Here is a 27,809-nt window from a genome sequence, read left to right on the forward strand (position 1 = left end):
AGAGCAGGCCACGCCCCCTCCCGGCGCGGCGGGCGGTCGGTGGCGGCCGCTCGGGTGCTGACAAGATGGCGGCCGGCGGGGCTGTAGCTGCGGCGCCCGAGTGCCGGCTTCTGCCCTACGCGTTGCACAAGTGGAGCTCCTTCTCCTCCACCTACCTCCCCGAGTAAGTGCCCGGCCGGGCTCGAGCTGGCCTGCGCTTTGGCGTCGGCACGGGCGGGCCGGCAGTGCCTGGAGGGCCGCTGAGCCGAGAGGCCCAGTTGGGGCCTGGTGGGGGGACGCGCGGCCTCGGGAGGCCCAGGGCAGCGGGGCCCGGAGCCCTGCACGGCCCGGCTTGGGAAGGGCGAGGCTGCCGCGAGCGAGCCCCGGGAGCAGCCCGGCGCGCGCAGGAGCACCGGAGCCGGTGCGGCGGCGCCGGGCGCCCGGGCCGGGGAGTCGCGGTTCGGGGGGCCGGCGGGGCGCGGCGGGGCGCGGCGGGGCCCAGGGCTTTGGGGCCGGCGCCGGGGGCGGCCCCGTCTCGCTGAGACGGGAGAGGAGGGCCTGGAGAGAGCTCGGCTCCGCCGGGGGCCGAGAAGTCGGCGAGTCGCGTCCGCGGGAGGAACCCTGGGCCGGGCCGGGGCATCTCTGCTGGCCGAAGTTCTCCGGGAATGGGGAGGAGGCAGGAGGGACGGCGCCCAAGAATTCCCTTGCATCCCGGCTCCTGAGAGGGCGGGCTTGTGGAGCACAGACCCGGACCCCATCCCAGAAACTCAGCTAGAACGGAAACGCTGCCTTGATCAACTTCAGCGGCAACTTGGTTCGCATCCCGGTCAGGTGTTGTCAAAAACCTTGCCTTGCCTTGCTACCGCCGGTTTCTTTGTAGCGAGTTCCTTCTGAGACGCCGACAGCACTTCCTTAGGTGTTTCTGAGCTCTCTCTCTCTCTCTCTCTCTCTCTCTCACTCCTGGGTTGCGTGCTGTAGGAGAAACAAAGGTACTGGTTGTTCCCAGGGTCCCTCATCTCAGGCTCAAAAAACCCTGGAGTGAGATATTTTTTTCTCGTCCCAAGCAAAGTGACTAGATCTGCAAAGCATACTCAGATACGTTTCGCACTGGAATTTTGAAACTAACTTCTGCAATTTCCCCAGTTTGATTGCTCTGGTTGCTTGAGTCAAGAATCCCCAGGTGGAGCTGTAACTAGAAGACTCTTAGCTCTTGATTGCCGGAGTGTGGTCCTGTTGACGTCAGGCCGGCAGTGGGACCACCTGAAGGGTGCCAAGTGACCTGGGGTCTCTCCTAGTGCCTTCTGGATGGCTGCTGCAGGGTCATGTCTCTGGTGGATGCTGGCACCCACCTGGAATCTGAGAGTGAGCCAGGTGGACATTCTTCTCACCTTAGGCCTTAGGCACGTGCCCTCGGATTTTCTGGGCCGACTTAGTCTTGGATCTGCAGATACTCAGCGTATTTCTATACGAAGACAGCTGGGACTTGGGGGTGGTATCGCTTCCTTTAGTAACCGCAGAGACATTTTTCTGATCTTCAGTTAGGCAGCTCCCAGGATGTCACTCCATCATCTCCTGGTGTAGGTGTGAGATGTGGGTATCACAGATCCCACCTGCGTTATTTGTTGTGTGGTGTGCATTCTAAGAACGGGTACATTTTAAGCAGGGTGTGGTTTGGTGGGATGGGGACTTCAATGTGACTGCCTTGTTATCTTGGCCGCTGATTAGAAAATGGGTAGAACACCCGTCATGGAGTTAGAAGGGAATTGTTTGACATTGGAGAAACCTATTGTTATAATTTCAACAAGTACTTTTGTAAAATAATGTTTTAAAACGTACAAGGGCACTTAAAGTTCATGGAAAACAATTTAAAACATTTATTTTGGTGCAGAAAATCTCAATTCATGATAAGAGGAATCTTCAAAAATTTAATAAAAAAAACCTGTTATGAGAAAACTGTTCAACTTTTTTTGTACCAAAAATAAACTTCTATACATTAAGAGTTTTATGAGAGAGAGGGATGAAAGAAGGGAGATAGATATCCTTGGATCTGCTGCTCTACCCCTCAAGTGCCCTGGATTGCCTGGTGGGTCTGGCCAAACCCAGGAGCCAGGAACTCAGTCCAGATCTCCCGTGTGGTGGCAGAGGCACAACTCCTGAGCTGTCACCTGCTGCTTCCCAGGATCCTCAGTCGCAGGAAGCGGGAATCTGGAGCAGAGAGCAGACTCAAGCCCAGGTCCACTGATGCAGGACATGCACAGCCTAACGGGCTTCTTAGCCACAAGGCCAAATGCCCACCCTGTATCTTTTAATTCCATTTGCCATGCAAATTTGACTTTGATTTACTGTATTTTACTTAATCCTTTGGCATTCCATTCATAGATGCAGTGTGCTGTTGGTTTCAAAGCGCTGAACTTGTACGATAAGGACAATCATTTTTTTCCTTTGAAGAGCTGTGTAGTTTTAGTTGAGAATTTGGTGTCTCCTAGGTTGGTATGTGCCATACCCCATCTATGAATGGTATGCTGCAGGATTAAGTAAAATACAGTAAGTGGAAGTCAGAGTTACATGGAAAATTTTTGGTTCTGAACTTCCATTAGCAAGTTACAGATTTGTGTCAGAGGAAGTGTTGGAAAGGGATTGACTATCCTTCACTTTGCCCTAAAATCTGCTCCCAGAGAATTGCTTTATCTTTACTAGCCAAGGAAGTCATGATAAGGTACTTCCTAAATAAGTTTCATTTTAGGTAAAGCCATTTGCCTACAAAGTAGCAAGTATTTATTGACATAGGTGGCAATAATGAAACAATAACCAAAATTGTAAACACTTATAATGAGCCCACCTTGCTCTAGGCTATTTTTTTAATAGTTTATTTTTTAAGATTTATTTATTTATTCAAAAGTCAGAGTTACACAGAGAGAGGACAGGCAGAGAGAGAGAGAGAGAGAAAGAGGTCTCCATTTGCTGGTTCACTCCCCAGATGGCCACAATGGCCAGAGTTGAGCTGCGCCAGTCCGAAGTCAGGAGCTTCTTCCGGGTCTCCCACATGGGTGCAGGGGCCCAAGGACCTGGGCCATCTTCTACTGCTATCCCAGGCCATAGCAGAGAGCTGCAACGGAAGTGGAGCAACCTGGACTAGAACCAGCGCCTGTATGGGATGCCAGCACTTCAGGCCAGGGAGTTAACCCGCTGTGCCACAGCGCTGGCCCCTATCTAGGCTATTTTATGAACATTTATCAACTCATTTAATCCCTACAACAGTCCTGTGAGGAATCTATTTTTTTTAGACAAGGAAATGGGCCTGGGGAGGTTGAAGCTTGCCTGAGGTCATATAGCTAATTGGAGCCATGGTTTGAACCCAGGCATTCTGGTTGCACAGTCTTTATTGCTTCTGCACAAAGATAGTGCAGGAACTTAGAGATTTGAAAGAGTTCTTATGTTAAAGGCACTTACATTTAGTTGCATGAAGACATGTGAAGTCATGAAAACAAATTCTGATCTCTGTTTTCTAAGAGCTTAGAATTCTTTTTTCCTTCTGCCAAAGGCAGAAAAAACAAACACATTGAACTCTTATTTATTTGGACCTTAAAAATGTTAACACAGATGTAGTTGTAGATAACACATTTTTACTTTGAAACTAACAAAATAACCTTTTATTTACAGTATACTTAAAAGAGTTTGACTTTTCTCTGAGATTTATACCTAATTTGGGAATTAACAGAAATACATTTATTTAAATAATTTGTGGAATTCCATACCCTCTGTATGTAACACTATTCCATAAATTGATAATCTCTACACTCAGATGTTTATTGTAGCTAATGATGGTAGCTACAATTTATCAAGCAACCTGCTGTGTCTAAGATACTTTTTTTTTTTATTTCCATCTACTTGAAAGGCGGACACACACACACACACAAACACTCATAGATATTTCCATCCACTAGTTCATACCCAAATACCCTCAATAGCCGATGATGAAGTCGGGAGCCAGGGACCCCATCTGGGTCTCCCACATGGATAGCAGGGGTGCAAGTACTTGGGCCATCTTATTCTGCTTTCCCAGGCGCATTAGCAAGAAGCTGAATCAGAAACAGAACAGCCAGGACTCAGACTGGTACTCTAGTGTAGGATGCTGGCATTGCAAATGGTGGCTTAACTGTTGTACCACAAGCTGGCCCCTTCCCTAAAATTTATATTGGTTTACAAGTGACATATTGGATAGGAAATATTTTTGGAAACTATGAAACGCTTTTCCTTAAACAAATTGATACATAAATTTTTTTTGAAGATTTATTTATTTTACTTGAAAGTCACAGTTACACAGAGAGTGAAGGAAAGGCAGGAAGAGGGAGAGAGGGAGAGAGAAAGGTAGGGAGAGAGGGAGGGAGAGAGGGAGAGAGGTCTTCGCTGGTTCACTCCTAAGCTGATCCTAAGCCAGGAGCCTCTTCTGGGTCTCTCGTGCGGGTGCAGGGGCCCAAGGACTTGAGCCATCTTCTTCTTTCCCAGGCCATAGTAGAGAGCTGGATTGAAAGTGGAGCAGCCAGGTCTCAAACTGGCGCCGTTATGGGATGCCAGCACTGCAGGTGGAGGCTTTACCTGCTACGCCACAGTACCAGCCCCACATAGATTCTTTTAAAAGTTATTATTTTATTTATTTGAGAGGCAGAGACTGAGAGAGAGAAAAAGCAAAGGAGAATTCTTACCTGCTAGTTCACTCCCCAAAAGCCCTCTACAGCCAGGACTGGGTCTGTGCCTGGGCGGAAGCTAGGAGCCAGGATCATAGTCAGGGCCTCCTAATTGGATGGGGCAAGAACCCGATTATTTGAGCCAGCACTGCTGCCTCCTGAGGTCTGCATTAACAGCAAGCTCTGGAGTCAGGAATTGGAGCCAGGAATTGAACATAGGTCCTTGGGTAGCTGAAACCTTGGAGCGGTGCTTGATACACAGTAGGCCCTTGTGTCAACCCTGGATTGGAGCATCTGCATCCCTGAGGCATGGGTTCCTAAAGAGTTGAAAATAACTTGTTGTTTGACAGGCTTTAGATATCCAGGTCTGAAAGTTTAAGTCTTTGGCATCTATTGATATCTCCGTTTTCTGCCACCTAAAATGCTGCTATGAGTGATAGATTTGCTACGTTGTGGTATATGAGTTGCAGTTAAGAATTTTCAGGCCAGCACCGCGGCTCACTAGGCTAATCCTCCACCTTGCAGCGCCGGCACCTGGGTTCTAGTCCTGGTCGGGGCGCCGGATTCTGTCCCGGTTGCCCCTCTTCCAGGCCAGCTCTCTGCTGTGGCCTGGGAGGGCAGTGGAAGATGCCCCAAGTGCTTGGGCCCTGCACCCCATGGGAGACCAGGAGAAGCACCTGGCTCCTGCCATCGGATCAGCGCAGTACACTGGCCGCAGCGCGCTGGCCGTGGCAGCCATTGGAGGGTGAACCAACGGCAAAGGAAGACCTTTCTCTGTCTCTCTCTCTCACTGTCCACTCTGCCTGTCAAAAAAAAATTTTTTTTTCAAATTTCTGACTATCTTTGCCATAAATAAACTACTGGGGGCCTGTTGACTCTCTCTTTGAAGAAAGGAGAGAGAGTCTTGGTAATGCACTGTCCATCCCTAAAGTGGTTGAATAGAAGGTGGAAGAAGCAAATGCTGCAGAAGTCTCATGTGAATTCAGGGGATGGTGATTCCACTGCTGAGTAAATGTTTGAAAGGGGCAAACGCCTTCCTCTGTGTACAGATCCAGTTCTTTGACCGTTTGCTTCCTTTGTGTACAGATCCAGTTTCTTTGACCGTTTGTCACATTTCTTAGAAGTTGGCGTGTGACCTTACACACGTGGGAAGTCAGGTTAACATTTGGAACTTTTTGGTGAGTGTAGCATGTCATTCCCACATGAGATGCCTGGATGTCTGCATTGTAAGCTGCGTCGGAACTGGCCGGATATGTGTCTTTTCTATAGTTATATACAGATACATAGAAAAAGATTTGGAGCCTAGAACAAAAAGAAAAAGGTGAAGAAATATTAGTGAGTACTTGAACATGGAGGCGGCCGTGGTCCAGCGTCTTACCTTCAGCACATGGTTTGGTCAGTAGAGACTGCTTTTCGGCCAGGATGCAGGACCAGATGACTGGGTCACAGACTGGAATTCAGCTTTCACTCCTCAGTGGGGTCTTTGTGCAGGTATACCCCCATTCAACTTTATGTAGCAGTTCTGCACTTTGGAACTGATAGTAAATCTAGAAAGAGATGAAAAAATAGAAAAATAGGAAAAATTTTCAAAGATGTAGAAAGTTCAGTTCAAGTCATTAGTTTCAAAAAGGCTTGGCTAGGCCTGCTGAATGTCAAGAGATTGCATGCAATAATACTAGACATTTTGATATAGGAACGTGGTGTCAGACAAACTGCTTGTGTGCAGGGCCTGGGCATTGTGGAAGTCACTTAGTCTGAGTGGTAGAGAAGCCGGTGTGGAAGGAGCCCAGAGCTGCCACAGTGGTATGTGCTGCAGGATCTGCAGGGCCAGAGTACCTGAACCGGGAAGCCACAAATGACGCTTGCTTTCTGGATTGACTCTCTCATCTCCCTTAGTGATAAAAGTTTAACATTATGCCAGCTAGCAAAGGAAAAATAGTTGTATTTACAGGGCCCAGATCCATTTCCCAAGAGGAGACAAAGGTAAATTGGAGTTGAGAGTGCATAAATTCATATTTGGCCCACCCGTACCTTGGTTAATGATGTGAATTTTTTTTTTTAAGATTTATTTATTTGAAAATCAGAATTACAGAGAGAGGGAGAGACAAGGAAAGATCTTTTACTCACTGGTTCACTTTCCAAATGGCTGCACTTATTTCTTCCAGGGCTGGGCCAGGCCAGAACCAGGAGCCTTCTCTGAGTCTCCCATGTGGGTGCAGGGACCCAAGGACTCGGGCCATCCTCTTCTGCCTTCCCAGGTGCATTAACAGGCAGTTGGATCATAAATGGAGCAGCCAGGACTCAGACTGGTCCTGGCCATGATGGCAGTGCTTTGGAAACTGAAATAATAGCTGGCAGGCAGGACCATGATGGTACAAGAGATTGAACTATGTATAATTTCTTATCAACTGATCAACATTCTGTTTAACAAAGGAAAGGCTGTAAGCTCACTTGAGATACATAAACGAGTTGTCTGAAAGTTGTGAGGAAAGTTTATTAATCATTGTCTGTAATAAACACTAAACTGTTCAAATTCCATATAAGAAAGTTAGAAGAGTACTCCATATTAGCATTCTTTTTTAATTTTAAAATGTATTTTTTATATTTGAAAGGCACAATGATAGGGAGAGACAGAGAGGAAGAGATCTTCCAGGCTGAAGCCAGGAGCCTGGAACTCCATCCAGGCTCCCATGTGGGTGGCAGGGACCCGAGCACTTGGGCCATCTTTCGCTCCTTTCCCATGTGCATTAGCAGAGAGCTGTATCAGAAGCAGAGCATCTGGGATTTAGCTCTGACAGGATGTGCTGGCGTTGCAGGTGGCTTAGCCTGCTGTACCACAAAACTGACCCTGCACATTTAAATTCTGCATGCAGTGACCTATAACGTGACTTTCCATCTGACATATCTCTTATTAATCTATGAGGAGAGCATTACAACCAATAAGCTTGCCCAACTATTAACTGAATATATTTTAGCTATGAATTTGTAAATTTTACATGAACAGACATATGGAACTGAATAGTGCTAATCAGTGACACATTTAGAAGGACATCTGGATTGTTTTCAATTTGGGGTTGTTAGAAATGAGGGCAGGCATTTGGTGCACTTGTTAAGATGCTACTTGGGATGCCTGCATCCCATTGAGAGCACCTGAGTTTGAGTCCTGGCTCTTTCTGATTCCAGCATCCTGCTGATGTGCACCCTGGGAGGTAGCAGGTGATGACTCAAGTGGTTGGATCCCTGCTACCCATGTGGGAACCTCGGTTGAGTTTCTGGCTCCAGGTTTTTTCCTGTCTCAGCCTCGGCTGTTGAGGACATTTGGGGTATGAACCCGTGGATGGCAGATCTTTCTCAGTCTTCTGTCTCTTTGCCTTTTCAAATAAATAAAAAGTAATAAAGTCGGCCGGCGCCGCGGCTCAATAGGCAAATCCTCCGCCTGCGGCGCCGGCACACCGGGTTCTAGTCCCGGTCAGGGCGCCGGATTCTGTCCCGGTCGCACCTCTTCCTGTCCAGCTCTCTGCTGTGGCCCGGAAGTGCAGTGGAGGATGGCCCAAGTGCTTGGGCCCTGCACCCGCATGGGAGACCAGGAGAAGCACCTGGCTCCTGGCTTCGGATCAGCGCGGTGCACCAGCCGCAACGGCCATTGTGGGGTGAACCAACAGAAAAGGAAGACCTTTCTCTCTGTCTCTCTCTCTCTCACTGTCCACTCTGCCTGTCCAAAAATTAAAAAAAAAAGTAATAAAGACCAGTTTACCAGTTTTTCTCATATATTGTGCTTTTTGTATCTAATATTAAAACTGTCTAATCCATGTCACTTCGGTTTTTCTTCATGTTACATCCTAGGAGTTATGCTTTAGTGTTTTACACTTATGTCTAAGATCTATTTTGATTCTTGTGAAAGGTCTTTTATTGGGGTGGGGCAGCAAATAGGTGTCCAGTTAATGCAGCACTGGTTTTTGAAAAGACCATCTTTTCTTCATGGAACTGCCTGAGTTCTTTGTCAGAGACTATTTTGTTTTGGTCATTTTCTGGACTCTGTATTCTATTGCTCTGGTAGCTAGTCGTTTGCCATTATTAGACTACCCTGATCACTGTGGTTTTGAGGCTGTGTGAAATTAGTTCACTAACTTAGGCTGTTTCAGTATTTATTGGCTATTCTGGGTCTTTTGTTTTTCATGTAAACTTTAGAATTAATTCATTGGTATTCATAAAATAGCATACAACGATTTGTTTGGGGTTGAGTTGATTGTATCTATCAAGTTGGGAGGAACTGACATCCTAACAATATTGAATAGTCCTATTAACAGAAAATATCTCCCCATTCATTTATATTTTCTTTCATTAGAGGTTGTGGTTTTCCTCAAATAGATATTGTACATATTTTACTAGATCTATTCATAAGTACTATAATTTTTGAGTGCTAATATAAATGATACTATGTTTGTATTTTCTTTTTTTTAAAGATTTATTTATTTTACTTGAAAGAGTTAAACAGGGAGAGAAGGAGAGGCAGAGAGAGGGAGAGGTCTTCCATCCACTGGTTCGCTCTCCAATTAGCTGCAACATCTGGAGCTGCGCCAATCCGAAGCCAGGAGCCAGGAGCTTCTTCTGGGTCTCCCACCGGGTCTCTTGGGTGCAGGGGCCTAAGGACTTGGGCCATCTCCTGCTGCTTTCCCAGGCCATAGCAGAGAGCTGGATAGGAAGTAGAGCAGCCAGGACTCAAACCAGTGCCCATATGGGATGCTGGCACTGTAGGCAGCAGCTTTATGTTTTGCGCCACAGCGCCAGCCCATAAGCTTGTATTTTCAAAGTCCAATCATTCATTGCTTATATGTAGAAAGGCAACTGACTTTTGCTTATTAAACTTTTGTCCTGCAGCTTGGCTAAAATTGCTTATTAGTTCCAGGCTTTTGTTGATTCTTTGGAATTTTCTGTATGGACAGTTGTGTCGTCTCTGAATGATGATGGTATTATTTCTTCTCAAACTGTTTATCCCTTAGCTTTTTTCTTGTCTTATTAAATTAGGTAGGACTTCAGATATGTTGAACTGACACAGTCTCAGGAGGAACACATTTAGTTCCTTACTATTAAGTTGAATGTTCAGTGCAGGTGATTTGTACGTATTCTTCCTCCTGTTAAGGAATGTCTCCTTTATTACTGATTGGGTGACATTTCAGTCAGCAATAGGGCTGGGTTTTGTGAAATGCCTTTTCTGTATCTATTGATATGGTCATATGACTTCTTTTGCTGTTGATGTAATACATGACATTGTTTGATTTTGGAATGTTGAATTTACTGGTGTACTGGGAATAAATACATTTGATTATGATGTGTGATTATTTAAACACATTATTGAATTTGACTAATATTTTGTTGAGGGGATTTTTTCATTTGTATAAGGGATATTGGGCTGGAATTTTTCTTTGTATAATGTTTTTGTTTGTAAAGAAGATTAATGCAGGTTTCAAAGAAACAGTTGGGAAGTGTTTCCTCTGCTGTTATTTTCTGAAAGTCATTCTAGAGAATTGGTATCATTGTTTTATTCAAATATTTGGTGGAAATAACCAGTGGAAACTGGAGTTTAATTTTTGAGGAGATTCATTAATAGTTATTGATCTATTCACATCTTTTACTCCTGAGTTTTTTTATTTTGTTTTATTTTTTAACACATTGGCTCAGTTTATATTACCACTTTTGTGGGGATATGGTTATTAATGATCCATTTTGCTGTCCATTTAATATCCAAGTAATAAGTCCCGATGACCCCCTTTCACTCTTTTTAAAGATTTACTTACTTATTTGAAAGAGGCGGCTGGGACTGGGCCATACTGAAGCAGCAGTCAGGAACTTCTGGGTCTCCCGCAGGGGTGCGGGGGCACTTGAGCAGTCTTGTGCTTTCCCAGGCGCATTAGGTGGATCAGAAGTGGAGCAGCTGGATTTCGAACTGGCGCCCACATAGGATGTCTGTGTCTCAGACAGTGGCTTAACCCTATGTGCCACAATGCAAGTCCCTCATTTCTTTTTTTAAAGATTTTGTTTTTATTTATTTGAGAGATAGAGTTCCAGAGAGAGAGAAAGACAGAGAGAAAGGTCTTCCGTATGCTGGTTCATTTCCCACATGTCTGCAGCGGCCGGAGCTGGGCTGATCTGAAGCCAGGAGTCAGGAGCTTCCTCCAGGTCTCCCATGGGGGTGCAGGGGCCCAAGTACTTGGGTCATCTTCTGCTTTCTCAGGCTGCATCAGAGAGCTGAATTGGAAGAGGAGCAGCTGGGACATGAACTGGTGGCCATATGGGATGCCGGTGCCGCAGGCAGAGGCTTTTAGCCTACTACACCACAGCACTGGCCCCCACCTCCCAATTTCTAATATTAGTAATTTGTATCTTTGTTAGCCTAACTAAGGGCTTGTCAGTGTTACTGCTTTTTTCAAACAGCCAGCTTTTGGTTTCATTGTTTTTCTCTATTTCCTATTTTAAATTTTGTTCATTTTTGCTCCAATTTTAATTTGTTTTCTTTGGTTTCATTTATGCATAAATAATTCTTCTTTCCTAATTTTATAGGGCAGAAGTTTAGGTACTTTTAATTTTTTTGTGATTTTCTGTTGTGCATTCTATGTTACAAGTTTCCGTGTAAACTACTTTCATAGTGTCCCACACATTTGGTAAGTTTTGTTTTCATTTAATTCAAACTAGTTAAAAACTTATCTTGAGGCTTCCGTGATTCATTTTTTTGGAAGTACATTGTTTACTCAAGTTTTTAAAAAACTTGAGTTTTATAAAAGTTTTTTAAACTTTTTGGAGTTTTTTTAAAAAAATAAAATTTTATGTAAAATTGAAATAAAAGATGTTTATTTTGGTGCAAACATTTTTTTGAAGTCCATGCATACTGGTGACTTTCTGTGAATGGTTTCTACTTTATTTCCACTGTCATGTGAGATTATATTTTGTATTCCTTTTGTTACTAATACATATATTCTGACCTGGTGACTGTTGAGTGAACTTGAGAGAGTGTGTTTCTGCTGTTGGGTGAAGTTTTCCGGGAATGTCAGTTAGATCTAGTTGAGTGATGGTGCTGTTCAGTTCAGTGATATTCTGAGTCTCTGCCTGCTGGATCTGTCAGTTACTGGGAGAAGGAGGATGTTGATCTCTCCAATTATGTAGTGCTTCTTGCAGTTCTGTCAGTTTTTTCTTCGAGTATTTTGACATTTTTTTGTTTGGTACAGACACGTTAAGGATTGTTATGTCTTCTTGGAGAATTGACTCTCTTCGTTATGTAATTCCCCCTTTATCCCTGATTTTCCTTGTTCTTAAGTCTGCTTTGCCTGATTTTAATCTATTCCAGCTTTCTGGTGAAAGCATGCTATGTCTTTCTCCATTGCTTTACATTCGTCTGTGGGTGTCTTTGTTTTTATTGTGGATTTCTTGTAGACAACAAATTTGAACTTTTTTTTTTTCTGCATTCACTCTGACAGTCGGTCTCTTATTTAGATCACTCACATAAATCAATTTTTGATAGTTATTATATAATGGTATCTACCATAATTATGATCTTTCTAGTCATTGCACTCATTCTTTGTTTTTTCCCCAATCCCCTTTTTCTGCCTTCTCTGACTTGAAATGAGCATTCGGTGTGATTCAGTTTTCTCTTGTGTCTTAGCATATCAGTCATACTTTATAACTTCTCTTAGTAGTTATGCTAGGATTCGTAATACACGTTTATAACTAAACTCAGTACAATTTATTTTTTTTTAAAGATTTATTTATTTACTTGAAAGTCAGAGTTACACAGAGAAGGAGAGGCAGAGAGAGAGAGAGGTCTTCCATCCACTGGTTCACTTCCCAGATGGCCACCTTGGTCAGAGCTGCCCCAATCCGAAGCCAGGAGCTTCTTCCGGGTCTCCCATGAAGGTGCAGGGGCCCAAGGGCTTGGGCCATTTTCCACTGCTTTCTCAGGCAATAGCAGAGAGCTGGATTGGAAGTGGAGCAGCTGGGTCTTGAACCCACGTCCATATGGGATGCTGGACTGCAGGTAGCAGCTTTACCAGCCATGCCATAGCGCTGGCCCCAATTCAGTCCAATTTGAATTAACAGTGTACTGCTTCTCGAGTAGTGGAAGTATCTTATGTCCAAGTATTTTTTATTGCTATATTTTGTAGTGCTTTGACAGAATGCCACAGATTGGGCAATTTACAACGAACAGAAATTTATTGGCTCATGGTTCTGGAGGCTGGGAAGCCCAAGTTCTAGGGGCCAGCATCTTGTGAGGGTCTTCTTGCTGTTTTCACCCCTTGTCAGAACAGCAAAGAGGGAAAGAGAGTTGAAAGGAGGCCAAACTTGTTCTTTTGTAAGGAACCCACTCCCACAATATTGAACTTCCATGATTATGTAATCGATTCGTGAGTTGGGTGCTCATGGTCTAATCGCCCCCAAACCCTTATAATACCGTTACCAGTGGCAGTTATCCGTATCACTTACGTATGTGCTGTAGTTGCCCAATGCATTGTTGGTACTACTACTTCAAACAGTTCTCAGTTAGATCAGTTAAGAATGTAAAAGTACAAGTTTATGTTTTATTTTCCTGACTTTGTTTATGTAGATTATGTTTCTGAACTACATGATTTTTCTTCTCTCTGAAGAAGTTATCAGTTCTCTAAGGCAGGTCTACTGTTGACAGATTCCCTCATCTTTTGTTTTATGAAGTATTTCTCTTCCACTTTGAAGGATAATTTAATTGGATATAGAATTCTAGGTTGGTGTTTTTTCTTCTTTTAACACTTTAAGTATTTTTTTTAAAGGATTTGTTTGTTTATTTGAAAGGAAGAGTTACAGAGAGAGAGGAAAGACGGAGGTCTTCCATCCACTAGTTCCCCAAATGGCGCAAAACAGCCAGGACTGGGCCAGGCCAAAGCCAGGAGCTAGGAGCCTCTTTCAGATCTCCCACGTGAGTGCAGGTGCCCAAGCACTTGGGCCATCCTCCGCTGCTTTCCCAGGTGCTTTGGCAGGGAGCTGGATGTGAAGTGGAGCAGCTGGGACTTGAAGCAGTGCCCATATGGGATGCTGGCGCTGCAGCAGCTTTAACCCCCTGAGCTACAGCGCTGGCCACCACTTGAAGTATTTCATTGCACTCTTTTCTTGCTTGCATAATTTTTGGTAAGAAGTCTGATGTCATTCTTAATTCTTTTCCTCTGTAGGTAAGGATTTTTTTTCCTATGGCTTTTTTTTTTTTTTTTGACAGGCAGAGTGGACAGTGAGAGAGAGAGACAGAGAGAAAGGTCTTCCTTTGCCGTTGGTTCACCCTCCAATGGCCGCTGCGGCCGGCGCACCGCGCTGATCCAAAGGCAGGAGCCAGGTGCTTCTCCTGGTCTCCCATGGGGTGCAGGGCCCAAGGACCTGGTCCATCCTCCACTGCACTCCCGGGCCACAGCAGAGAGCTGGCCTGGCAGAGGGGCAACTGGGACAGAATCCGGCGCCCCAACCGGGACTAGAACCCTGTGTGCCAGCGCCGCTAGGCGGAGGATTAGCCTGTTGAGCCGCGGCGCCGGCCTCCTATGGCATTTTTCAACAGTTTCTCTCCAGTTTTCTGCGGTTTGAATATAAGTATGTCTAGGTAGAGATTTTTGTGTTTTTAATCCTTCTTGTTTTTTTCTGAACCTCTTGGTCTGTTATTTATTGTAGAAATTTCCATCCATCATTACTTTAAACATTTCTTTCTTCCCCTTCTTTTATTATAATTATACAAACGTCACTGACTCTTTTTTTTTTTTTTTTTAAGATTATCTATCTATTTGAGAGGCAGCGTCACAGGTAGAAGCAGAGAGAGAAGTCTTTCACCCACTGGCACACTCTCCAAATTGCCGCAGTGGCTGGAGTTGGGCCTAACAAAAGCCAGGAGCCGCCTCTGGGTCTTCCATGTGGGTACAGGGGCCCAAGGACTTGGGCCATCTTCCGCTGCTTTCCCAGGCCATAGCAGAGAGCTGGATCAGAAGTGGAGTAGCTGGGACTCGAGCTGGCGCCCATATGGGATGGCAGCACCATAGGCAGCAGCCTCACCTACTGTGCTGACCGCCTTTTTATTTATTTTTTTAATGATTTATTTTTATTTATTTGACAGAGTAACAGAGAGAGGTAGAGACAGAGATATTCCATCCGCTGGTTTATGCCCCAAGTGGCCACAACGGCCAGAGATGGGACAAGCCGAAGCCAGGAGCTTCTTCCAGGTCTCCTACATGGGTGCAGGGGCCTAAGCACTTGGACCTTCTCCCGCTGTTTTCCCAAGCACATTAGCAGAGAGCTGGATTGGAAGTGGAGCAGCTAGGACTTCAACCAGTGCCCATATGGTGCCAGTGTTTCAGGCAGTGGCTTTACCTACTACTCCACAATGCTAGCCCCTTGACTTAATTTTCTTATGGTCTTGGATATCCTTTTTTCAGTTTGGAAACTTATTGCTGATGTATATTTAAGCTCACTGATTCCAGAATTCATTACTCATTTCCTTTTTTTTTTTTTTTAAAGATTTATTTATTTACTTGAAAGTCAGAGTTTACACAGAGAGAAGGAGAGGCAGAGAGAAAGAAGAGAGAGAGAGAGATCTTCCATTCACTGGTTCACTCCCCAATTGGCCGGAACGGCTGGAGCTGTGCCTATCTGGAGCCAGGAGCCAGGAGCCAGAAGCCAGAAGCTTCCTCTTGGTCTCCCATGCTGGTACAGGGGCCCAAGGACTTGGGCCATCTTCTACTGCTTTCCCAGGCTATAGCAGAGAGCCGGATCAGAAGTGGAGCAGCCAGGACTCGAACTGGCGCCCACATGAGATACCGGCATTGCAAGTGGCGGCTTTACCCTGCTATATGCCACATTTGACCAGATGTTATGCTGAAACTTTTCAGGTAATTTCTTGGGTATGTGTAGTTTCTTCTTTAGTGAGTTTTTCAGGGAGGGGTCAGGGAAGAAACATATTGTTAAGTATCTGTGCCTTTAAAGGCACAGTTTACTATAAAGTCCTAGGCTTACATTTTTGGTGCCTTTTTATATCTTGAAATTTTCTATTTATTGCGTTTGGGTATAAAGCATACCTGTTGTGAAGTTTTGTGACAGTATAATTTCTGGGGCCGGTGCTGTGGCGTAGCAGGTAAAGCTGCTGCCTATGGTGCTGGCATCCTACGTGGCCGCTGGTTTGAGTCCTGGCTACTCCTTTTGATCCAGATTCCTGCTAATGGCCTGGGAAAGTAGTGGAGAATGACCTAAGTGCTTGGGCCCCTTCCACCCAAGTGGGAGACCTGAGTGAAGTTCTTGGCTCTTGGTTTCAGCCTGGCCCAGCTCTGGCCTTTGCAGCCATTTGGGGAATGACCTAGTCTGTGGAAGATTGATCTCTGTGTCTCTCTCCTTCTCTCTCTCTAACTTTGCCTTTCAAATAAATCTTTTAAAAAAATTTTTTTAAATTTATTTGATAGGTAGAGTTATAGACAGAGAGAGACAGAGAGAAAGGTCTTCCTTCCGTTGGTTCACCCTCCCAAATGGCTGCCATGGCCGGCGCTGCACCAGTCCGAAGCCAGGAGCCAGGTGCTTCCTCCTGGTCTCCCATGCGGGTGCAGGGGCCCAAGCACTTGGGCCATCCTCCACTGCCCTCCCGGGCCACAACAGAGAGCTGGACTGGAAGAGGAGCAACCAGGACTAGAACCTAGCGCCCATATGGGATGCAGGCGCTGCAGGCGGAGGATTAACCAAGTGAGCCACGGTGCTGGCTCCTCAAATAAATAATTTTTTAAAAATATAATTTTTTTCTTTCATGTAAGTGACTTGATATTTTTACCTGGATGCTTAAAGAACTTTAAAGTCCATTGTATTAGATATTCTGAGTTGGCGTTCCCTGTTACACCATGTATCCTTTCAGTATGTAGGTTTTAAGATTTGTTTTAGGTGTATTTGCTTGAAGTGCAGTTTAAAATGTCTTCTTTCAGTTATATTTATTTTGGATCAGCTACTTTTGCTTTCTTTTGGATCTATTTCATTATTTTCATTTACTTTTTTTTTATTATTATTATTTGACAGGTAGAGTTATAGACAGAGAGAGAAAGGTCTTCCTTCCGTTGGTTCACTCCTCAAATGGCTGCCACGGCTAGTGCTGCACCGATCTGAAGCCAGGAGCTGGGTAGTTCCTCCCAGTCTCCCATGCGGGTGCAGGGCCCAAGCACTTGGGCCATCCTCCACTGCCCTCCCAGGCCACAGCAGAGAGCTGGCCTGGAAGAGGGGCAACCGGGACTAGAACCCGGTGTGCTGGCGCCGCAGGCGGAGGATTAGTCTAGTGAGCTGAACGCTGGCCATTTTCATTTACTTTCTAACTCATTTTGCCCTTATTGGGCATTTTAAATCCCTCACCCCTTTGAAGAAGAAGTATCTTTTTCTTTCTGAGAAAAACTTTCCCCTCATTTGTGAGTTTTATTAGCTCTTCCTATTGCCTGGTCACACTGTGTCTAAGCCGTTGTCATTTGACTTATTGCTTATTAAAGTATCAACTATTTTTCTTGGGTCATTTTGAAATAATGAACAATTTTCGTCTTTGTGGGCACATTTTTCTTGAGTGTTTATTATCAGTTTGAATTTGAGTATTCTGTTTCCTACAATATCTTATGTGGTCTCTCTGTTTCCTAGTGTTTGAAGAAGTTGGTTTCCTGATAGTTTTAGAAGGAGGAACTTGCACAGAAGAAGAAATGGAGCAAATAGATGTTCAGCATTGGCTTCTTGCATTAGTGAAATGTGTTAAAAATTGGACTCTTGAGATACAGTGGATATGTGTTTGCTAGGTATTTTGCTTTCTGGGGAGGTTCCTTTAGATGTATTGCATTTGTGGGGCTTTTGAGCTCCGTGTCACTTGGATCCCTACCCAGCTGGAATATGAATCTTATGCCTCCTGGGGTCTCGTTTTGCTTTCCTTAGGGTTTTTGTTTGTTTTTTCCCATTTTTGCAGTTCCTCCTCAGGATTGTTCGTTCTCTCTCTCTCTCTCTCTCTCTCTCTTTCTCTCTGGAAGGTTAGTTCTGAAACCCACTTGGAGTCCAGCATCAGCATTTTCTGAATATTACTTAGCTGTTGTAGAGGTTTCCCGTCATCTTCACGTTTAGCTGCATGTTCAAGCCTGTGAAGGACACTGTCTTTTACCTCATTGCCAGAATTCCTTGGTAAAATTATTTCCTGTTGTCAAGATTTGAACTTTTTGGTTCCTTTGTAAAAAAAAAAAATAGGGGTTTTTTCCTAGTTTTTTTTTATGAGTGGCTTTGTCTGATTAGTGTGATTAAATTTTTTTCAGAGTGCAAGGTTTATATCTATTTTTTTTTTAAACTGATTTACAGGGAGAGACAGTGAGAGAGGTCTTCCATTCTCTGGTTCACTGCCCAAAATGAACATAATGGCCAGAGCTGGGCTGATGTGAAGCCAGGAGACAGGAACTTTTTCTGGGCCTCCCATGTTGGTGCAGGGACCCAAGGACTTAGGCCATCTGCTGCTGCTTTTCCCAGACTCATTAGCAGGTAGCTGGATTGGAAGTGGAGCAGCCAGAACTTGAACCGGCACCCATATGGGATGCCTGCACTACAGGTGGAGGACTAACCTACCCCACAGTCTCCCACACAGATGCAGGGGCCCAAGGACTCGGGCCATCTTCTGCTGCTTTCCCAGGCCATAGCAGAGAGCTGGATTGGAAGTGGAGCAGCCGAGATATGAACTGGCACCCATATGGGATGTCTGCACTGGTGGCAGCTTTACCTGCTATGCCACAGTGCCGGTCCCAGAGCCCTGCATTTATTTAATAAATGGTTTGTAAACCCTCTGGCTATAGTTATGAATTTGAAAAAATTTGTTTATAGAAGGTGAACAAATTTCACATAATTTGTATATGCAGATTTAAGAGCCTGGTGGTACTTCTCAGCCTACTCTGCATCCGCCATGCTCCTACCCTCCCTTCTTCCTTCCTTATTTTTTCTTTTAATTTTTACAGACATACTTTCAGTTTAATTTATAATCAGAAGCTTAACCCTCTACTAAGTAAAGAATTCAGGTAGTAAGTAGAAAGACCATTGTTGCTCAAGAGTATAGATAAGGGCTGTAAACAATCTCAAAATGTAAATTTCACTCATATCCATTACATTTTTTTGTGCTCTATATATTAGTTACCACAAATTAGGGAAAACATGACATTTGGTTTTTTTGGGACTGGCTTATTTTACTAAGTGTAATGGTTTCCAGTTGCATCCATTTTGTTTTAAAAGACAAGATTTCATTCTTTTTTATGGCTGAGTAGTATTCCAGAATTTATATATACTACATTTTCTTGATCTAGTCATCAGTTGATGGGCATCTGAGTTGATTCTGAATCTTAGCTATTGTGAATTGAGCTGCTATAAACATAGGGGTACAGATAGCTCTTTCATGTGCTGATTTCATTTCCTTTGGGTAAATTCAAAAGAGTGGGATGACTAGTTCATATGGTAGATCTATTTTCAGATCTCTGAGGAATCTCCATACTGTTTTCCATAATGGTTATACTAGTTTACATTCCCACCAATAGTGTTAGGTTACCTTTTCCCCCACATCCTCACCAGCATTTATTGTTTTATGATTTTTGGATGATAGCAATTCTAACCAGTGCTAAGTGAAACCTCATTGTATTTTTTTTTTGTTTTTTGTTTTTTGTTTTTGCCTTTCCCTGATGGCTAGTGATTCTGAGCAATTTTTCATGTGTCTGTTGGCAAATTGAATTTCATGCTTTTAAAAATGCCTGTTCATGTATTTTGCCTATTTCTTAACTGGATTGTTTGTTTTATTCATCCTGGATATTAATCCTTTATCAATTGCCTTGTTTGCACATACTTTCTTCCATTCTGTTGGTTGCCTCTTTACTTTGTAGATTTGCAGTGCAGAAGCTTCTTATCTTAATGTAATCCCATTTGTCTGTTTTTGCGTTTATTACCTGTGCTTCCAGGGTCTTTGCCATGAAATCTTTGCTTGTGCCAGTTTCTTACAGTTTCCCTGATGTTTTCCTCTAGTAATTTATGGTATCAGATTGTAGATTTAGATCCTTGATACTTTTAGAGCGGATTTTTGTATAAGGTGTAAGGTTGGCATCTTATTTCATACTTCTGCATGTGTAGATCCAGTTTTCCCAGCACCATTTGTTGAAAAGACTATCCTTTCTCCTGGAATTGATTTTAGCTCTTTTGTCAAAGATTACTTGGTTATAGATGCATGGATTGATTTTTGGGGTTTCTGATGTGTCCCACTGATCTACATGTCTTATTTTTGTGTCACTATCAGGCTGTTTCGATTATAACTGCCCTGTAGTATGTTTTGAAATCTGGTATTGTGATGCCTCTGGCTTTCTTTTTTGAAGATTGCTATAGTTACTTGGAGTCTCTTGTGTTTCCATGTGAATTTTGGCATTGTTTTTTTCTAAATCTCAGAAGAATGTCATTAGTTTTTTGATTGGGATCACACTAAATCTGTAAATTCCTTTGGGTGGTATGGACATTTTGGTGTTATTCTTCCAGTCTATAAACGTGGACAGTTTTTCCATTTTTTTGTATGTCTTCTATTTCTTTCTTTGATGTTTTATAATTATCATTGTAGAGTTCTTTCACATACTTGGTTAAATTAATTCCAAAGTATTTAAGTTTTCTTGGTAGCAACTTTATTTTTTAAAGATTTATTTTTATTTATTTGAAAGAGCTAGAGAGATGTGGGGGTATATCTTCCATCTGCTGGGTCACTCCCCAAGTAGTCACAATGGCCCAAGCTGATACTTTCTGAAGCCAGGTACCAGGAGCTTCTTCCAGGTCTCTCACGTAGTGCAGGGGCCCAAGGACTTGGGCCATCTTCTGCTGCTTTCCCAGGCGCATTAGCAGGGAGCTAGATTGGAAGTAGAGCAGCTGGGACTTGAACTAGCACCCATATGGGATGCTGGCATTGCAGTCTGAGGCTTTAACCTCCTGCACTACAGGCTGGTCTTGGTAGCAACTTTGAATGGTACTGATCTTTTAAGATTTATTTTTATTTACTTGAAAAGCAGAGATATGGAGAGGGAGGGAGAGAGGGAAGTTTCTTTCATCTGCTGGTTCAGTCCCCAAATGGCCACAATAGCTGGAGCTGGGCCAGGCTGAAACCAGGACCCGGGAGCTTCTTTCGGGTCTCCCACATGGGTGCAGGGGCCCAAGTCATTGGGCCATCTTCTGTTGCCTTTCCTAGGTGCTTTAGCAGGGAGCTGGATTGGAAGTGGAGCAGCTGGGACTTGAACTGTCACCCATATGGGATGCTGGCACTGCAGGTGGCAGCTTTACCTGCTATGCCACAGCATTGGCCTCATAAACTTCCTCTTAACACTGCTTTTTCTGTATACCATAGTTTTCATATGTTGTGTTGTCATCTTTGTTTCCAGTAATTTTGGGGTTTATTCTGCTTTTCTTTTATCATCCCTTAATCAAAATCAGCCTGTCTTTTCCCTATTCAACCATCTTTGATCTCCCAGATACCAATTCTTATATGGTTGCGACATCACCCCAGCCGAGTGGTCGCACATAATGAAAGGTTTGATTGTGTGTTGCTGCTTACTGCCATGTAGGAGGGAGATTATACATGATACCTTGAGTAAAGAACAGGAGTGTTTTTCATAGAATTGTGGAACCTCCGTGAATAGTATTTTCTAGAGTCGTGCAGATCAACTTCCTGAATTAGATCTGGAAGTTTGAGACTGCAAAATTTACCCTTTCCCTTTCCACTGAAGATAAAGGAATTAAAGCCCTGAGAGATTGCGATGGATTATCTAACCTGTTAATGGCCAGGTTCTGGTCTTATTATTCTTGGTTGAGATTGATTTCTTCTGGGTTCATTTGATTATATCATTCAACAAATGGCACAGTTTTTAGGACAGTGTTTTTAAACAACCGAAGGGAAAACATTCCAGCAATGAATTCTTCTATACTGTTTACTCTGCTTGACTTTTCTTCATATGAAAATTAGATGTGGCTTTTGAGTATCCCAAACTCTCAATTTGTTTGTTTATTTTTATTTTTTAAAGATTATTTATTTCAAAGGCAGAGATTGGGGGAGAGAGGGAGAGTGACAGTGAGCGAGAGAGAGGAGAACTTCCATCCTCTGATTCATTCCCCAAATAGCTGGGGCTGGGCCAGGCTAAAGCCAGGAGTCAGGATCTTCTTCCAGGTCTCCCATGTGGGTGTAGGGGCCCAAGCATTTGGACCATCTTCCACTGCTTTCCCAGGTCATTAGCAGAGAGCTAAGATCGGAAGTGGAGTAGCTGGGACATGAATCAGTGCCCATATGGGATGCCAGCACTGCAGGGGAAGGCTTAACCTGCTATGCCACAGCACTGGCCCCTATTTATTTATGTTTAAAGGTTTATTTATTTGAGAGGCACAGTTACAGACAGAGGGAGAGACAGAACAGAGGTCTTCCGTCTGCTGGTTCATTCCCCAAATGGCTGCAGTGGCCAGAGCTGGGGTGATCCAAAGCCAGGATCGAGGAGCTTCTTCTAGGTCTCCATGTGGTTGTAGGGGCCCAAGTGCTGGGCCATCTTCTGCTGTTTTCCCAGGCTATTAGCAGAGAGCTGGATCAGAAGAGGAGCATCTGGGACTCAAACCAGCGCTCATATGGGATGCCGGCGCTGCAGGTGGAGGCTTAACCTACTACACCACAGTGCTGGCCCCTGTTTATTTTTTAAAAAATGATTTATGTATTTGAAAGTCGAAGTGTAGGTGTGAGAGATCTTCCACCTGCTGATTCATTATCTGAATAACCACATGAGCTGGGCCTGATCTAGGCTAAAGCCAGGAGCCAGGACCTCCAACTGGGGCTCCCATGTGGGTGGCAGGGACCCAAGTAGTTAGACCATCTTCCGTTACCTACTGGAAGGAGGCAGAAAGCCAGATTAGAAGCTTGGAGTAACTTGGACTCCAGTCAGGCATTTCAGTATGGGATATGGGCATCCCAGGTGGCAGCTTAGCCCCCTGTGCCAAATATCTGCCCCAGTATTCTCAAGTTAATGCCAGCTGGACTTTCTAACAAGTACCCTGAGTAGCCAGTAGCAGGGATAATATTAAATGGTCTGTTTTTTTCCACAAAACCATTTATATTCAAGTATTCTTAAGAGCAGTAATTTTTTTTTTAAAGAAAAGATTGATTTATTTATTTGAAAGGCATAGAGAAAGAAGGAGAGAGATCTTCCATCTGTTGGTTCACTCCCCAGATGGCCCCAGTGGCTGGCACTAGACCAGGTTGAACCAGGAGCCAGCAGCTTCTTCTAGGTCTCCCACGTGGGTACAGGGGCCCAAGCACTTGGACCATATTCCACTGCTTTCCTAGGCATTTTAGCAAGGAGCTGGATGCATCTGGGAAGTGGAGCACCTGGGACCTTAACTAGCACCCATATGGGATGCTGACACTGCAGGCAGAGCCTTAACCTTCTGCGCCACAGCGCTGGCCCCAGTAGCGATAATTTCAAGGATATTGCTAAGGATGCTTAGGGCTGGAACATGTTTAATCAATAAATAAGTTTACTTTGTTGATTTGAAACCAAAATGTCCAATAATTTGTTTACTTGTTATGAATTTCAGTAGCTTCTTCCTGCCCCTCCCCCCCCGATTTAATTTATTTATTTTTATTTACTTGAATTGCAGAGAGAAAGGGAGGGAGGGAGAGATAAATCAACAGCCATGGCTGGGTTAAGCTGAAACCAGGAGTCAGGAATTCCATCTGGTTTCCAATATGGGGCAGGGCCCAAGCACTTCTTGGGCATCTTCTGCTGCTTTCCCAGGCACATTAGCAGGAGCTGGATCTGAAGTGCAGCAGCTGGGGTTTGTTATTTTTTTAAAAGATTTATTTATTTATTTTGAAAGTCAAAGTTACATAGAAAGAGTAGAGGCAGAGAGAGAAAAAGAGAGGTCTTCCATCTGATGGTTCACTCCCCAGATGGACCTAATGGCCAGAACTGTGCCTATCCGAAGCCAGGAGCCAGGAACTTCTTCCAGGTCTCCCACAGGGGTGCAAGGGCCCAAGGACCTGGGCCATCTTCTACTACTTTCCCAGGCCATAGCAGAGAGCTGGATCGGAAGTGGAGCAGCCGGGACTAGAACCAGCGTCTGTATGGGGTGCTGGTGCGTCAGGCCAGGTGTTAACCTGCTACACCACAGCGCCGGCCCCAGTGGCCAGGACTTGTACCCACCTCACAGACTGCACTGCTCAACCCACTGAGCCACAATACCAGCCCCTCCTGACTTTGGTAGTATGTGTTGGTACAGTAGGAAAAAGTTAGCACTGGATTGTTTTTAAGTTACCCTTATGTGTTTCACTGTAAATTTTGTAGTCTTCATATAAGTATTTAATTACAACCTTGCCTTTATGGTCTTTGTCTAAGAGACCTAAAATGTTCCTCATTTTTATTCTCTTTTAGTTTTCATCCAACATTGGAAGAAATATAAATGCATTTTAAACTGAAATTAACTTCATATAAATATGAAGCTATTTTAGTCCTTGATCCATTTCCCTTTCCAGTTTTCTTGACCAGTTTTGAATTATTATTTGGGTGTTGCATTTAAATACGTCCTAAAACAGTAGATACTTAATTTAATCTTAGTATGTAAATCTTATTACTTCTGTAGTTTTGGTACTGAATTATGACTGTTATAATTTTTCTTTTTATTTATTTTTCTAGATGGTAGTATTAGTGAACATTCATAAAAGAGTGTTCTGGTTGTATTATTTTGATTGCCAGAAGCAGAGACTCCTGGCAACTAGAACTAAAGTCATCAATTTCTAGTCTGTTATTTCGTAGAGTTCATTTTTTTTTTTTTTTTTAAGATTTATTTATTTCAAAGTAAGAGTTAGAAGGAGAGTCAGAGAGAGAGAGATCTTCCACCCACTGGTTCACTCCCCCATTAGCCGCAGCGGCCAGAGCCAATCCGAAGCCAGGAGCCAGGAGCTCCTCTGGGTTTCTCATATGGGTGCAGGGTTCCAAGGAGTTGGGCCATCATCTGCTGCTTTCACAGGCCATAGCAGAGAGCTGGATCAGAGGTGGAGCATCTGGGACCTGAACCGGCGCCCATATGGGATGTCGGCCTTGCAGGCGCTACACCACAGTACCAGCCCTGTTCATGGTCTTTTAATGTCTTTTCTTCTATTTCTATGTTTGCTACATCCTTGTGATATTAAAGACTGGCTTATTTTCCTTTTACAGCTTTAACTATCACTGTTTAATTTCTCTGTTTCATTGATTCTGTTTATTTATACATTTTTGTCATAATTTTATTTTACTATTGGCCCATCTCATATCTTAGGAAATAAGCAGTGTGGATTATCTGTCATTGAGATAATTATAAGGGGAAAGTCACAAGTATGACAATGGTTGTGGATGAGATATTTCCCCTCTTAAGAAACCAGAAAGGGGTGGATATTTGGTCTAGTGATCAAGACATGGGTTAAGGTGCAGGTTAAGATGTTCATATTCCACATGGGAATGCCTGTGTTCAGCTACCAATTCCAGCTTCCCACCAATGGAGATGCTGGGAGGCAGTGATGCTGGCTTAGGTAATTGGGTTCATGCCACTGATAGGAGAGACCTAGATTGCGTTCCTGACTGACCTGGCTCATCCCTGGCTTTTGCCAGCATTTGGGGAATGAACTTTAGGTGAGAACTCTCTCCCTGCCCCTTGCCTGTCAAGTAAATTAAGACAAAACATAAAACCCCAGGGACAGTGACCTGGTATCATGATTGAAATATGTCTATGAAAGATTACTGACTCTTGCTTAGTCCTGAGCCTTAATAGGTGATACCTCTAAGTTTTACAGGTGTTTGGGAGTTTTATAAGGTAGGATAATAATGAACATTTTTGGGTCAGGTGTTGTGTTCTATTAAGTCACTCTTTGGGATACCTGCCTTCCGTGTCAAGTCTCAGTGTAGTCCTACACTGTTAGTTGTCCTGTTCATGGCTTCCTGCTCATGGCCCTGAGAAGCAGCAGAGGATGAACCTGGTACTTGTTTCCTGTTATCCATATGGGAGATCCAGATAGAGTTCCTTCCTGGCTCCTGGCTTTGGCCTGGACCAGCCTTGCTGCTGTGAGCATCTGGAGAGGGAATCAGTGGGTGGAAGATCTTTCTTTGTCTCTCCACATCTTTTTTTTTTTTTTTACTATGCTTCCATAGTGGTAAGTGATCTTAAATGTCGGTGAGGGCTCAAGTTACTAGGCAGTGTTTAAACTAACTTCTCATCTGCCTGCAGGTTCGTGGAAATGCATTGAAGGAAGATCGTGATGTTTCTCATTCTGGGCTTGTATTTGTACTTGCCTTATATAATTTCATAAAAATAATAATTTTTACACGGAGTCATATGCTTCTTTATATCTTTTATATAGAAATTTCTCCAGAAATATTCTGTTTTAACTTTTAAAATTTAATTTTTGAGAGGCAGAGTGACTGAGAGACAGCGCACCCACATGAATGGGGGGAAAGGGGAGGAGGGAGAGAGAGAGAGAGAGAAAGCGAGAATGCTCCCATCCACTGCCTCACTCTCCAGATGCCTGCCCTGACTGAGGCTGGGCTGAGGCTGGGCCAGGGCTGAAGCCTGGAAGGGGAGTGCAGTCCAGGTGTCCTCAGTTACTTGAGCGTCTGCACTGCTTCCCGTTGTTTGCTGCGGCAGGGAGCTGGGAATAGAACCTGATGCTGCCCTGTGGGGTGTGGGCGTCTTAACCGCTAGGCTAGCTGCCCACCCCTAAAAACGTGTATCTTGGTTGGTCCTGTTATCTCTCTTGAATTCCAGCCTTAGATATCCAGCTGCCTTTTCTCTCCAGAGGGCCGTCTTGCAGGCCTGTCAAATTCACAGGACCAGGACGTACTGTAGCTGTTGCTCCGCTTGCCTTTGCGTTTAGTGGTCCATCTGCTCATTTCTCAGATTGTGCCTTGGCTAACTCCCTCACACCATTCAGGTCTGTTTCTCCCTTTATTTTTCTTCATAATATTCCTTCCAACTGCCTTGAACATATAGGTGCTTGTTTTTTGTTTAATAATTTTTCAGATGCTGAGAGACAGTAATCTCCTATTTTTTAGATCAGTTTCTTCTTATCTTTACTGTTATCTTTGCTTTATTTTCGTTTTGTTTGGATTATTACCATGGCAGATTATGTCATTGTGTTACTGTTTTCATCTGATAGTTTTTGTTTTGTATTCTGCTCAGTTTTAGAAAGTGTAATCTGTCTGGTGTATCTTCTTTGTCGTGACTCTGTTTGATACTATATGTGTGCCTTTATGTAGATATTGTGTTGACTTATTTACCTGCAAAGAATATTTTGCAATGTTATTTTAAGACATTTGTATGTATGGCTCTCAGTATTTGGTGTAAATATTGTCATTTTATTTAAACTGTTTTTATGTTTTCAGCTTTAATCTTTTATTTTCTGTATTTTGTAAAAATTACCAAGTTTTTTTTGTTGATTTTCTGTCTCAATTTGTAAGGTGATTGTATTTTTTCTTTATTCAGTCTTAAACTTTAGTAGTTTTAAATCTTTTTTTCTTTTTATCAACCATAGAAACATTGTTTTTTCCTAAGAACTGTTAAAGATGAAGGAATTCATTTATATGTCATGCTATCTTCTTCCTCCCCAAATTTATTCTTTTATTTTTGCTTTATATGTCCCAATTTATTATAGTAGAACTCGTTTTGAATACAAAAGTTACCTTATAAAAACTTACTTTTTCCATTGTTTGAAATTCCACCTTTATCTTTCTGTGGTGCTGCTTCTTTTTTTTTTTTTTTTTTTTTTTTTTTTTTTTTTAATTTTTTGATAGGCAGAGTGGACAGTGAGAGAGAGAGACAGGTCTTCCTTTGCCATTGGTTCACCCTCCAATGACCGCCATGGCTGGCACGCTGTGGCCGGCACACCACACTGATCGGATGGCAGGAGCCAGGTGCTTCCCCTGGTCTCCCATGGGGTGCAGGGCCCAAGCACTTGGGCCATCCTCCACTGCACTCCCTAGCCACAGCAGAGAGCTGGCCTGGAAGAGGGGCAACTGGGACAGAATCCGGTGCCCCCACCGGGACTAGAACCCAGTGTGCCGGCGCCACAAGGCGGAGGATTAGCCTAGTGAGCCGCGGTGCCGGTCC

The 27,809-nt window shown here is 43.7% G+C and overlaps 1 protein-coding gene across 9 annotated transcripts in view; it reads left to right on the forward strand.

Moving 5' to 3' along the window:
* The window catches only part of MKLN1 (muskelin 1), a 365,877-nt gene that overhangs the window by 198,221 nt on the left and 139,847 nt on the right, over positions 1-27,809 (forward strand). The window contains exon 1 of one of the 9 annotated variants that reach the window (XM_051849786.2): positions 7-163. The exons of 5 other annotated variants lie outside the window; for them this stretch is intronic. In XM_051849786.2, coding sequence (XP_051705746.1) covers positions 66-163 — 98 coding nt within the window. In that variant the 5' untranslated portion in view covers positions 7-65. Of the gene's footprint in view, positions 1-6; positions 164-26,505; positions 26,635-27,809 lie in introns of those variants that run through there. 3 more of the 9 variants (XM_051849787.2, XM_070071322.1, XM_070071321.1) reach the window with 3 other exon arrangements.

The sequence above is a fragment of the Oryctolagus cuniculus genome, chromosome 3, assembly GCF_964237555.1.
Source record: "Oryctolagus cuniculus chromosome 3, mOryCun1.1, whole genome shotgun sequence".
In the NCBI taxonomy this organism is placed as follows: domain Eukaryota; kingdom Metazoa; phylum Chordata; class Mammalia; order Lagomorpha; family Leporidae; genus Oryctolagus; species Oryctolagus cuniculus.